The sequence below is a fragment of the Cariama cristata genome, unplaced genomic scaffold (genome assembly GCF_000690535.1).
Source record: "Cariama cristata isolate BGI_N322 unplaced genomic scaffold, ASM69053v1 scaffold5969, whole genome shotgun sequence".
In the NCBI taxonomy this organism is placed as follows: Eukaryota; Metazoa; Chordata; class Aves; order Cariamiformes; family Cariamidae; genus Cariama; species Cariama cristata.
The window spans coordinates 3,416-16,205 of NW_009633917.1; the positions used below are offsets into that span (position 1 = coordinate 3,416).

The 12,790-nt window shown below is 43.4% G+C and overlaps 1 protein-coding gene across 1 annotated transcript; it reads left to right on the forward strand.

Moving 5' to 3' along the window:
• The first annotated feature begins 3,074 nt into the window (after positions 1 to 3,074).
• KIAA1024 (KIAA1024 ortholog) lies at positions 3,075 to 12,266 on the forward strand. Its single transcript, XM_009706949.1, has 3 exons — positions 3,075 to 5,420; positions 6,944 to 7,198; positions 11,392 to 12,266. The coding sequence occupies exons 1-3, from the start codon at positions 3,123 to 3,125 to the stop codon at positions 11,587 to 11,589; spliced, it is 2,751 nt and encodes a 916-aa protein (XP_009705251.1). The 5' UTR covers positions 3,075 to 3,122; the 3' UTR covers positions 11,590 to 12,266.
• Positions 12,267 to 12,790: the final 524 nt, after the last annotated feature.

Sequence of the window (12,790 nt, forward strand, 5' to 3'; positions counted from 1 at the left end):
CAAAAGTGTTTGTGAACAGCCAAGGGGTGAAGAGGAAATTATTCCAACTCCTAGCTAGCTTACTTTTCCTCAAGGCCTACATCTGATTTTGCAACCTGCCTTTTCAATTCCCATCTCCCATGGCTAAGCCTCGGTTTGAGTGAATTGGCTGAATTCTCACCTCAGCAGGCTCAGCTCTCAGCTCGTCACACTTGTCTTAAAGCATTTGTCACCTCCCTGTCCTCTCACTGCTTTACAGCTGACCACCACCTCCCAGGCTTGGGTCTGGGAGCACAGGGACCCAGACTGAGCTAAACCAGGTCTAGCAGAGCTCCTCTGCTTGGGCTCTGTGCTTCAGTGCCGGTGCCTTACTGCTTGGGTGTGGATTGCAGTCCCCAAACCAAGGCTCCTTGTTGGTGCTAAATAAAAGCAATGTGAGATTTGGGGGCACGCAGGGCTTCCACTGAACTTGCTGAACTTGTCAGCACTCAGCACTTTTGAAAATCAGGCTGCACCTAAGTTCTACCAGGTTTGTAGGGTTTAGAAACCTGAATTGAAGTTAAAACCTCTGGTGGGAGGGGTACGCTAGGAATGGCTTGGTACAAAACAAAAAATTTCAAGAAACTGTACCTAGGATATCCTCACTGGGATGGAAGAGTAAAGTCAGAAAGGAACAGAATGGGTTGACAGTTTTAAGAATTATATTATTGCAAACAGGCTGCTTGTGTATTTTAGCAGGAGTGTGAGTGGGGAGAAAGCAGGGTGCTGGCAGGCTGGTGCAGATAGCGTAGAGTGTACATCAGGCTGTGAAAATGCATATCCAGGTGAGGGTTTTGCAAGAAGCTGTGAAGTTATAAATGGGAGGAGATAGCTGATTTTGCTGATATTCAGCCTGGAGGTGACAAAGAGACAGATTTCCACTCTTGCCCCAAATGGCAAATTTATAACATGCAGAAAATTGACTTGCAATGCCAGTCCCCTGGCAGCTGACAAAGTCTCTGAGCCCCACATGTGAAGTTTACTCTGGGAATGCTTGGTAGCTTTGGTGGCAGGTAGGATGGTTTGGACCTAGCTTGGGAGCTTCACTGTCTGATGGTGACATGTCAGAGAAATACAAAGGCAGGTTGTTAAAAAGGCTGTGCCTCCGAGCACACACTGTTGATAAAGAGAAAAGGGATACAAGCATCCTCCTCCAGCTTTTAGCATTACTTTCTGGAGCCGAGCACTGAGCAATGTAACATTTTTGCTCTTTTGTCAGTTGGCAGAGGAGTTGTGCTGCTATGCATAATACAGGAGCTTTAAAAGCAAACATGCATGCAGCGGAGGTGTTGGAAAATCCCTGTAGCCATTGGCTTCTGAGAGTCTTGTTTACAACCACAGAAATACATTCATGTTGCTGCTGCTCAACTTCTGATCATACATGATTGAAAGATGCTACTTAAATAAACAGCCTCATCCGTATAGAGGCTTGTTTCATATTCTTATGGACAACCTGGTGGGTTTTTTTTGTTTGTTTGTTTTTTGTTTGTTTTTTTGTTTCACCCCCTCTGGAAGATACTACTGTGGCGTTTGCTATGACAGCTGACGTACGCTGCCTTCTGACACTGATAGTGATCACCAGTGATGTCAGGGCAAGATGAAAGGCTACAAGAGAGGGAACAGGAGCTCTCTGTTCCTGGAGTGGTGCTCAGGAGTTCTGAGGTTTTTGGCTGGGAAGTGACTTTAAATGACTTTTAAATGAGTAATAAGAAACCTTATAAGCCTGACTTTTGTGCTTTGCCATTTGGGTGGATATTCTGCGCTTGATGCAGATGGAAAGAGTAGCTCCAGGGGTCATGTAAGGGTAAGAGTAAATGGGGAAAGATACCTTTTTGGAGAAAGGAAAAGGTTTTTGTCATTCATATCAGTGAGAATAACAAAGACAAAGTGACCAAACATAGGAACTGGCAGACTGCATCATCCTGTGCTCTGTCTGTCCTAGTAGCCACCAGCAGAGACAGCGACAAGGATATTCACAGTAGGCAGATGAAAAATAATCTGCCCCCCATCAACATCCTTTCCTAATCCATAATAGCTAGAGGTTGGTTTCAACTCTGCAAGCACAGGGGTTTATATCCTTCCCAACATGTTTACTAGCGTTAGCTGTGATTGTTTGAGCTGTTCTAGTTATCCACACAAATGTGCAGCCTTTGCTCTCCATCTCTGCCCTACCATTTCGGGCTGGTGAATGGAGCTGCATTCCCTGGGTTTCTCTGGGAGCACATCACTGAAGAGGATGTTCTCTGTCCTTGATATTTCCCAGTCTTCAAATCCACCCTGATTGGCAGCCAGCCCTCTAGCATCTGCTGGATTGCTTTCAAGGTTCAGTGGGATTATTTTTTTTTTGCTTAACTCTTTCTGCTCTTTTCTAAATTTTACACTTCATAGAGGAAATGGGGCTCACACAGATTTTTCCATTCCTGAATCATAAACCTAGGAAAAGGTATTTCTGGAAAAAGTGTCATGGTATCCAGAGGAGATAATTCAGAATAGAGGAGAAAATAATGTTTTAAAATAAGCAAGATGGTAATTATGTGGTCAGGTAACTTCTAAAAACATGTCAGAAGTTTATTGTCAGAAAATCTTCCTGAGAGCCATTTGCAGTCAGATATGAAAACAGCTGGGGTTGTCATGGTGTGGTAGATCATCTCTGGTTAGGCTAGGGCTAGAATTATTGCCAAACAATTTGACATGGCTGTACTTTCAACCTCTCATAAGTTGGTAGGAAATTCTGTGAAAGCCCCGTAGCAAGCAGTCTGGGATTGTATATCTGCCATTAGTTCAGCCCCTCCAAAGCCTCTGCTGTTTATTCACTTGCTTGCTTTAGTACACGCTGACACAAATGAGCATCCTTGGATGAATTCCTGATTCCATTTAAGTATTGCTATCATCAATGCTAGGATTATAGCCTGGAGTTCAGAAACATGAGGATGGGTTATACAAGCAAGCCCTCAACTGCATGGCTAGGGAGTCAGGTCCCATCTGAATTACAAGGCCCTGAACGTTATCTGTGGGTGACTTACAATCTTTTTTTGTTTGCTGTTGTGTGTTGCTGTAGAAGTGGAACACAGTTTCCAGGCTAAACGACAAAATACGCTTAAGCCATGGAATCCAACCAGGAATCCTCGCTCTTCCTGGTGAAGATCTTGGAGGAGCTGGACACCAAGCAGAATACTGTTTCTTACCAGGACCTCTGCAAGTCCCTGTGTGCGAGGTTTGATTTATCCCAGTTGGCCAAGCTCAGAAGTGTGCTGTTTTACACCGCTTGCCTGGATCCTAATTTCCCAGCGACTTTGTTCAAAGACAAAATGAGATGCACTGTAAACAATCAGCAATCAAAGAAAATCATGGTTGCAGCAGATATAGTAACAATATTCAACCTCATACAAATGAATGGGGGAGTGGCCAAGGAGAAACTTCCAGTTGCAAGGCAGAAAGTGAAGAAGAAAGAGTCCTTTGAGTCCTGTAGATCTGACACGGAAATCTGCAACATGGCAGACTGCGTGCCCAACTGCGAGCTGAACGACCAGGAGTTTAACCGGGGCTTTCCAGTCAGAAGGTCTTCAAAATGCAGAAAGATGGACTGCAAAGACTGTCAACAGTTTGTCCCCTCATCAGAACCCAACTTTTTACTTGGCGTCAATAAGGAGATGAAGGGTCGGGCTGCCTCTCTGGACAGGCTGCAGGCGCTGGCGTCCTACTCCATCGCCACGTCTCCACCATGCGAGATGCAGAGTACGTACTTCCCCATGAACATTGAAAATGAATCTATTTCAGACCAGGACTCCTTGCCCATAAGTGCAGGCATAAAAGAAACTTTCATTTCAAATGACGAGCCGTTTGTGATGCAGTCGTGTGTCCAGAAAAGAAATATATTCAAAGAAGATTTTCATAATCTGATTACAATATCTCCCAACTTAATACCATCCAACAAAAAGCCAGAAGATGGACACAGAGAGCCTCAGAACAGGAAAGAAAGCTCTAAGCAGGCTTTCTTCAACCACAGCTTTGAAATGCCATACAGCAGCCAGTACTTGAATCCAGTTTATTCTCCTATACCAGACAAAAGGAGAGTGAAACATGAAAGTTTAGATGATCTTCAAGCTTCAACGTATTTTGGCCCAACTACTATTCTCGGGCCCCAGGACACCAAAAAGTGGACTGGAAAGCCAACCAAGCAAACTGCCTGGCCAGCTAAAAGCTGGAGTTTAAATACTGAGGAGGTACCTGACTTTGAACGATCATTTTTTAACAGGAAGCAGTCTGAAGAGAAGCCACGATACCAGAGTTCAAACAACGCATCTCCAAACTTTCCTTCAGCTGACAGGCATCAGTCCTACCTAAATGCGAAGGATCAGCAACCAATTATGCAGGCAAATTATGCTGTGAAACCAAATGGGCATAAACCCAAGGAAATTCCTTCCATTCTAGATGTGGAGAAACACGAGCCAGTCAAAAAATTTAAGGATAAAAGCATTAATTGTACTTCTGTTCAGATCTTAAGCATTGACAGGACCACAAGCGTTGGGACACAAACGGAGCAGCAAGTTCTGGACCACAAGAAATGCAAGGATTTGTGTGCGGCAGGCCAAGCCAAGTATGGAGAGCGGCACTCTCTTAAGCAATCGGACGATGACTCTGAAATTGTGAGCGATGACATCAGTGACATTTTCCGGTTTTTGGATGACATGAGCATCAGTGGGTCCACGGGAGTGATGCAGTCTTCATGCTACAACAGCACTGGTTCCTTGTCTCAAGTGCATAAATCAGACTGTGAGAGCTCGCCTGAGCACAATTTGACTAAAATCTCAAACGGGAGTGCCTGTAACAAATTGGATAAAGTGGTCCGGGCAGATATCAGTAACACAGATGATGAACTGAAAACCAGTGTCTGCAAATTAGTTTTGAGGATTGGTGAAATAGAGAAGAAACTGGAATCTCTTTCAGGTGTCCGAGAAGAAATCTCCCAAGTCCTGGGAAAATTGAGCAAGTTGGATCAAAAAATTCAGCAGCCGGAGAAGGTCAGCGTACAAATAGATCTCAATTCTTTGACAAGCGAGGCTGCATCAGATGAGAGTAACTCCCCACAGATATTTCAGTGCCACAATACTCCTCATGGAGGCAAACTAGAGAATAATTCAGAATGGTGCTGTTCAGATGCCAGCGGAAGTAATAGCGAAAGTCTTCGAGTAAAAGCCTTAAAAAAAAGTTTGTTTACTAGGAGGTCATCAAGATCATTAACAGAGGAAAACAGTGCAACTGAATCCAAAATAGCAAGTATTTCAAACTCTCCCCGAGACTGGAGAGCTATTACTTATACCAACCAAGTTGGCATTACGGAAGAGGAGATTAAAGAGAGAGATGGAGGTGAAAATAAGGACTGGCACAGGAAATCTAAAGAGGTAATTTCAACTCTAACTCACATTATAAGCATTTAAAAATAATCTAGTTATGAATGTCTTCCATAGTCATCACAAGCCTCAGGGTATGACAATACTTTGCCCTGCTATATTATGCCTGTCTTTATTGTTATCATAATTGAGTGATTTTGTATCTATATGTTCTTTCTTGGCAGCTGCAATATGGTCAAGTTGTTCCTTAGAAGCACTTTTCTTTTTTGAAAAGGGAGGGGGTTCAATGTGAGTAAGATCTTTGGAAGATGATGTTATTCTTCATCATCAGTGGTGATATAAGGAGGCTGGGTAATTACCTTGGTGAAAAGGGTGTGAGGAAAATTGAAATTCTGTAGTGGTTGTTTTAGAAGGGATATTTTGAAATTGCATTGTGATGGCTTTTATCAGGGAAGTATATGGATACTTAAGAGGCAACAAAATAGATTCATGGATCCAAATCCCTCAAGAAAAGAATCCTTGTATGTGTACCGTGAGAAACAAACTGTAGTTATGTTCTCTATGTCTGGTTTTCATGGTCATTTACGTGAGTCTTGAACCTCCTGATGAGGAAATGTAGCATAGCTGTGGTCTTGTTTTGGTCACTTGGAAAAACTCTGCCCATCCTTCCCAAGAGCTGCCCACTGCCTTCTTCACAGATTCCACAGGGATGGTGGCCGTCCTTGCGCTGGGCTCTGGTTCCTGCTCAGTTGAAACTGTGCATGGTGTGGGCGGTTGTTTCTGTTTCATGGACAGTGGAGAGGGTTGGGGGTCCTTCAGCCCTTTTGCCAGTCAGAACCACATGATGGTCATGCTGTGCCTCCTTACGGGGAGGAAGGAGGGCAGACAAGGGTTGAGAAAGGAGAGGAAGAGGTTTTATGGAAGTCAGTGCAGTTGGATGAACAAGAAACCATTAACCATGGGTTATTAACAGGTTGCAGAAGGGGCAGAAGGTTAATCTTAGTAAGCCCAGACCTTGGTTTTTCTGTACATTGATCTGCCCAGGATGAACTCCTGGCTTTGAAAGACCCTTCCTCACTCCTACAGTAGACCGTGGCTGACACTAGATTGGTACTACAGATGGTGCTGTGTCAAGGGGGTGCTACCTGGGAGCTTCTCATGAGACTTCTTCATGTTAAGATTTGGTCTGGAAACAGAAATCTGGAAGCCTGCATGGCATGGGGCTCTTGGCTTTTTCAGATCAACTAGGCTTTTCTGGATGTCAGGGCCATTTTTAGAATAGTTTTTTAACATGTAAACAGTACAAAACTTAAATTTCTTCTGTTGAATCAACTTTGTGTTCATGTTATGGTGAACAAGGAGTTGTGTCCATAAAATACTTCTTTGGTCTGGTTGTGAGAAGAGGGTGGGCAAATGGATCAAGGCCACCCAAAACCTTTGTCCTAGCTGGTACTTTTCTTACCATGGCTTAAGCGATATCATATGGTGAGTCTGACAGGAATATCTCTGTCCTTTGTGTTTAACCCCCTCATAGTCCTGTTTCTTCTCTCAAATTCTTTTGAACCCTATTGCAGGCAGACAGGCAATACGAAATCCCACAGCCACATAGACTCTCTAAACAACCAAAAGATGGTTTCTTGATTGAACAAGTCTTTAGTCCTCATCCCTACCCTGCGTCACTCAAGTCACACATGAAAAGCAACCCGCTCTACACAGATATGAGGTTGACAGAGCTGGCTGAAGTGAAACGTGCCCAGCCATCGTGGACCATAGAGGAATACACAAGGAATTCGGGGGATAAAGGCAAGATTGCAGCATTGGATCTACAAGTGAGTCCCATTTGTTTAATTTGAATGGTTTGACTGTGAATGGATGTTGCCAGAATATGCATTTAAGAAGGGATTTGGATGGCTCAGGAAGGAGCTATGCAGTGTTGAGCCTCTAATCTTGCTGATCCCTATCCGTCCTGGCCAGGGACAAAGAAAACTGTGGATGTTTGATTGCTGAATAGTGATCCTTGACAGGTTGGTGCTCCCAGCTTATTCTACAGTGGAGAGACGTCTGCTAAGCCATTGTGGTGTTAGTAGCTCTAAAGAAGAGTTTAGGGGTGAAGGGGTGCAGAGGTGAACTGGTCCCTAACTGCAGCAAGGCAGCGTGGTGCAGAAGCCGGCATTGCTACTTTTTCTTCTATCCTTGTTCTGTCTGAATTGTTCACAGAGAATTTAAGTTAGGGCTTTTCTATTTTGCTAGGAACATGAGACATAAAGCACTTGTAGAAGACGCTTAATACCACAACTATTTTTGAAACACATCATCGTTGCAACTTTGAAATAGCTGTTGGAAACCAGAGTCGTGTGAAGAGCAGATCAGTTAATGGTCTGCCGCCTTTGCATTTTAGTTCAGCTTGGAAGTGTGCAGGCTCTTCTGCAACAAACAGAGCAGAGCAAGTTACTGGGAGACAAATCCAAATTTTGGATTTAAATTTTCCCAAACTGTGGTGTATTTGAAATCACAATCTTGATATATAATGAGCTGCCCAAACCCAGGACTGAGTGCCCATGTTGGAAACCTCGTCTAGCTGGATAAACAAAAGACATGTTCTAGGAAGGAAGACATCTGAGCACAGGTTTGAAGAGGAAGCATCAAGAATGCTATTCAAAATGTGTAAAGACCAAACAAATGTTGCATATTTGGTCATGAAACACAAAATGCATCACATAATGAAATCCATACTGATGTGCAGATCACTGTGTATCATTTATATGCATTTATACAGCAGCATGCAGAGCCAGTGGGGGGAATGGTGCTGACCTCCAGGCATTTCAGGCTACTTGCACGTATGTGCATGCCCCAGAGCAGGGCAAGCTGCCTCAGCTAGCTACAGGCTTGGCAGCAGTTGGGGTACACTGACCTACAGCGTGGGGGTTATTGGCACCACGCTAAGACAGCTTCGTGACCAGCAGTCTGGGCCATGGAGCCGTACTCAAACAGGGAGTCTGCTTGTCTCCAGAGCTTGTCTGCCAGGGAAAGGTGGTGTGCAAGAGCCTGAGACTTGCTGCTCCACATCAGCTCTCGATCACTCAGTGCCAACGTGCCTAACCCAGCTCCAAACTCATCAGAGTAAGCCCTAGGACAGCATCAGGATACTGTGAGAAAGACTTGGATAGCCCAAGTCTCAGGACCCAGGCCACGCCTCAGGACCCCTTGTTGGCTGATTTGGAGTTAAAATAATCACCCACAGTGCTGTAGTGCTACTCCCGTGAGTGTTTGTGCAGGAATTTGTGCACAAAAAGTTCACCTCCAAGCTCAGCTCATGCAAACTTCCCTCTCCTCACTAGCCCCTGCTCCTTGCTGTGGCCAAAGCGCATTCGGAGAGAAACCAAATAGCACAGGGAGCAGCCTGCATCTTGCCTCAGCTGCCTGCTGCTTTTTGGGTCTTCAGAGCTTTAGAGGGCTTACTAAATTCCTAACCCTGGCATTGCAGACTGTATGCTAGAGTAGGAACGGGCCGAAAGAAGTTCCTCTGCAGCAGGCAGTCGCAAAGCATCCCTTACCTGCTGCGCGGAGGCAACAAGGGAGGTGATATTTGGGAGCAAAGCTCCCCTGGGAGAAGTGTTCTCCATCTACTCCTCGTAGGGCTGTTTCGTTCTCCATAAGCAGCTCTGCGCGACTGTGAGCAAACCAGAGAAATCAGCTTATTGCCATCATTTGTCTTTAGGATAAAGGTGATAAAACTTTACTGGTTTGATTCTCTCCCTCCAAAAGGACTGTCAGAATTACATCTACTCTGCAAAGCCCATGTCTAGACTTTATAATAGAGCTTACTGACAAACTTAAAAAATAGACACAGACTGATCAGTGGGTTTTTTTCCCAGTGATTAAGTTTATTAGAACTGAAAGTAAATACATTATGCTTTAATGAACATTCCTACGTCTGGCATTGAAATGGGAAAGGAAGCTGATTAACAGTAATGGGCCTTTTTAATAATGCATCTTCCTTCTGAAGTAGTTAAAAGGTCAATACCAAGGCAGAGAGGTCCCAAACTGTAATTTCCTTGAAGCATAGCATGGCTGTCTTTGGAGTTTTTCTACCTTTGTTTATTTAAAATTTCTTCTGGAACTTGACAAATCTGCTGGGTTTTCCTTCAAAAAAAGAAATTGCAAAACCAGCCAGGCCAAAGTTTGTCCCAGGTGTGGAGTCTGTGTGAGATCTCACCGCTTTGCCCTGTGTATGATGACCCACTGGGATGAAACATTGTCAGGCTGTTTTCCGATTTTTTTCAGAAGGCTGGAATTGGCCATTCAGAGCCCGAATGGTACAATCTCAAACTTGGCTGATGGTGTTTGTTTCAGCATACTAGTGCTATCGTAGAGATCTCTGTTAAATGATTGTAAAACTGTAGCTCAATTTTAATTGTTTACTTCTGGAGTAGCTATAAAATCACTTCTTGTAGGAGTTCTGTACATAAAGCAAAGGCTGCTTTCGGGCAAAGCAAGGTTTCAGCCAGTAGCTCGTGGCCACAAAATCTGAATTAGCCAATTAAAGGCTTACCCAAATCCCTCTCAAGTCAGCTGGAGTTTCTTTGTGCAGAGTCCAACGAGCTTTGGATCAGGTCCGTTACGAGCCCAGAAATGGTGTGTGTTAGGGTATTCTCACTGGAACATTTTTATGTGGAATCTTTTTCATTTTTTTAAAGAAATGGCCTTTTGGAGCCCCAGACACAGGAGACAGCTTTGAGGAAAAGCTGTCATTTTTCAAAATGTTCTTTCTGCTTTATTCTTTTCTGCTGGTAAGTGCAATATAATGCCTAGTGTTTTGGTTTCCCCCATTTTCCCTCCATTTTCCCTAACATAAAGGATGAAGGGAAAAAAACAAACAAGGTGGAAATGCAAAGCCTGAAGAGCTCAAATTCTAAGGAAGAAAAAACTGTAAGATAAAAGAAAAAAACGAAGAAAACCAAATGTTCAGATGGAGACACTGATAAAGTTCCCTAGGTTGCCTGTAATTTTCCAACCAATTCAGATTTCCTTCCCTATTTTTTTTTTTTATTTGATTACCTGTGTGGAGTGGAAGGGCAAAATCTTTAATTTCTTAAGCATACACTTAAAGTCACCTCTAACCCGGAGAGACTCAGACTTTGGCAATGAGCAGAGCATTACCTCCTGTGGAAATGCAGATTGTGCCATTGGGGTTAAATCATCTCATCTGTGGAGATGGTCCAGAGCAATGTGTGGTACCAAATCGTATGCCAGGTGTCCAGTTCCTCTTCTCCTCCTGCCCCTAAAACTGAGACAGCATTGTGCGATGCTCCAGGTGATTTTTCAGAAGGTGGAGCTGGAAGGAGAGCTCAAAGCTGAGGATCGCTCTGTCCTGGGTGATTTCATGGAAACCCACTTGCAACCCCTTTCCGTGGGCTGCTCAGCACTCGCTGCCTGCGGTTGTGTATTCCCATGCTGGAAGGAAGGACCGATGTCCCCAGGCGTTGCTGTTCTGGAGGGGATCTGCTAATTGCCCGTCTGGAGGGACTGGGTGCAAGATGGGGCTGGGCAATCGCCCCCCGCAAGCAAGTTATGGTAGCAAAATTAGGGTTAGCTTCACTGAATGTAGTGCTTGAGGAGTATATGTTAAGAACCCTTCCCATCAGCTGGACTTTAATAATTTAAAAATCAGTAACAGACTGGTAGTTGCTGACATCTCTGCTGTCTAGCAGATTAAAGAGAATTTATTTAAACGCCATCCAAGATGACGAAGTTTCTGGCAAATCAGAGGTACGTGAGGGATTTTGCAGTGGAATTATACTGTTACAGGAGTTTATTTTTTGCAGTATTTTGTTGCCACTTTCGTCAGCCTTGTGGAACTGGGACCAGGAGACGAAGGGATGTGAGAAGCGGCAATAACCCACTTTATCCTAACAGCAAACCCAGATGCAGCTGGGAGGCCTTCAGGCACATCTGCTTTATGTATTTATTTTATTAATGACAGATCCCAGACAATTAACAACTGTTTCCTTTTAATTTTTAGACTCAAGAATCTTTAAACCCAAACAACTTAGAATACTGGATGGAAGACATTTATACTCCTGGCTATGATTCCTTATTAAAACGCAAAGAAGCCGAGTTCAGAAGAGCAAAGGTTTGCAAGATAGCTGCCCTGATAGCAGCGGCAGCTTGTACGGTTATTCTGGTCATTGTAGTTCCCATTTGTACAATGAAATCCTGAACCTGCGGACAGACCCGTGACTCCCAGCCATGTGTACCTGAGATAGCTCATGCTGTGTTTCAAACGTCTGATGGCAAAACTGTTAGGAATTTGCTAAGAATGTTCTGAAAATATCCTGATGGAGAATGCTGTAAACGTAGGCAAAACACAAAACAACTGGAGAAACTTTTTTTTTTTAAAAGTATTATTTTAAATACCAGACTGTGTGGCAGAGTTAATAGGAACTCGGTTCAATTTTTATGCATTTTTAAAAGTGCAATATTTTTTTTTCCTAAAGAAACAATATAATGTTTTACAGAATCAGAGACTGATGAGAGTCCAGGCAAAAGAGGAAGGTTGTCTGAGCTATGTTGCATTTAACAGAGGTATGGGTACATGGAGGTAGCACTGTATAGAAGGGAATATTCTGTATGCATTACATCAGGGAGCTAGGAAAGTCTTAAAGCTCTCTACGATGTAGAAAACTCTGAATGTATTGTATTTATTTTATAGTATTTATGTATTTCATGATCATTTGATTGAAAGCAGACTGTGTAGCCATGAACAGAGTTCATTCCTATGTTCAGATTAAAAAGGGCTCTTTGTATTTGGTCTTGCCCTAAGACCCACTTTATCATCACTGAGTACTTAGATAAGTGCAATGTGCTGCAGACCAAAAAGATTATGTTTTAAAGCAATCACAAGAGGTTTTAGTCGCTTCTGTTGAATAACATTTGCATAGAGCTGGCAAACTTGCCTTGCCAAAGGGTATTCTTTACCTCCGCAGACAGTGAAATTGTCTCAGTTTCGCTCCTGCCAGCAAGCAAAGCTGGCAAATCAAAGCAACACTCGGTTAAAATTCTTGGAAATGTAATCTGAACAGTTATAATTTTTTTCACAAAGTCTTTGTGCCTTTTTTTTAGACTGTAGATTAAATAGAACTGTTTAATTTTGCTATTTTAAGCCCATAACATAAATCACAGCATAATGGGTACTAATGGAGGTTCTTTTCCCGCAAGCCTTCTATACAATTCAGAGTGCTCCTCAAACAGCGGGGCTGGTGGTTACTGAGCACTTATATTAAGGGCACAGTTTTCCAGCGCTAGTGGAAACTTGATGATGATAATGCAGTGCATTCGGTGCAGGGACGTCTTTTGCTTCCCTCTTGCTAATGTACTTAAGAATGATGGTTGACTCTACCGGACAGCAAGCAGTCTGTATC

Excerpts from the sequence above, each read along its gene's own strand:
- KIAA1024 (XM_009706949.1), top strand. The coding sequence starts at position 3,123 with ATGGAATCCAACCAGGAATCCTCGCTCTTCCTGGTGAAGATCTTGGAG. Across the intron at positions 5,421-6,943 it reads GGCACAGGAAATCTAAAGAG|GCAGACAGGCAATACGAAAT; the intron begins GTAATTTCAACT and ends ACCCTATTGCAG. Across the intron at positions 7,199-11,391 it reads TTGCAGCATTGGATCTACAA|ACTCAAGAATCTTTAAACCC; the intron begins GTGAGTCCCATT and ends TTTAATTTTTAG.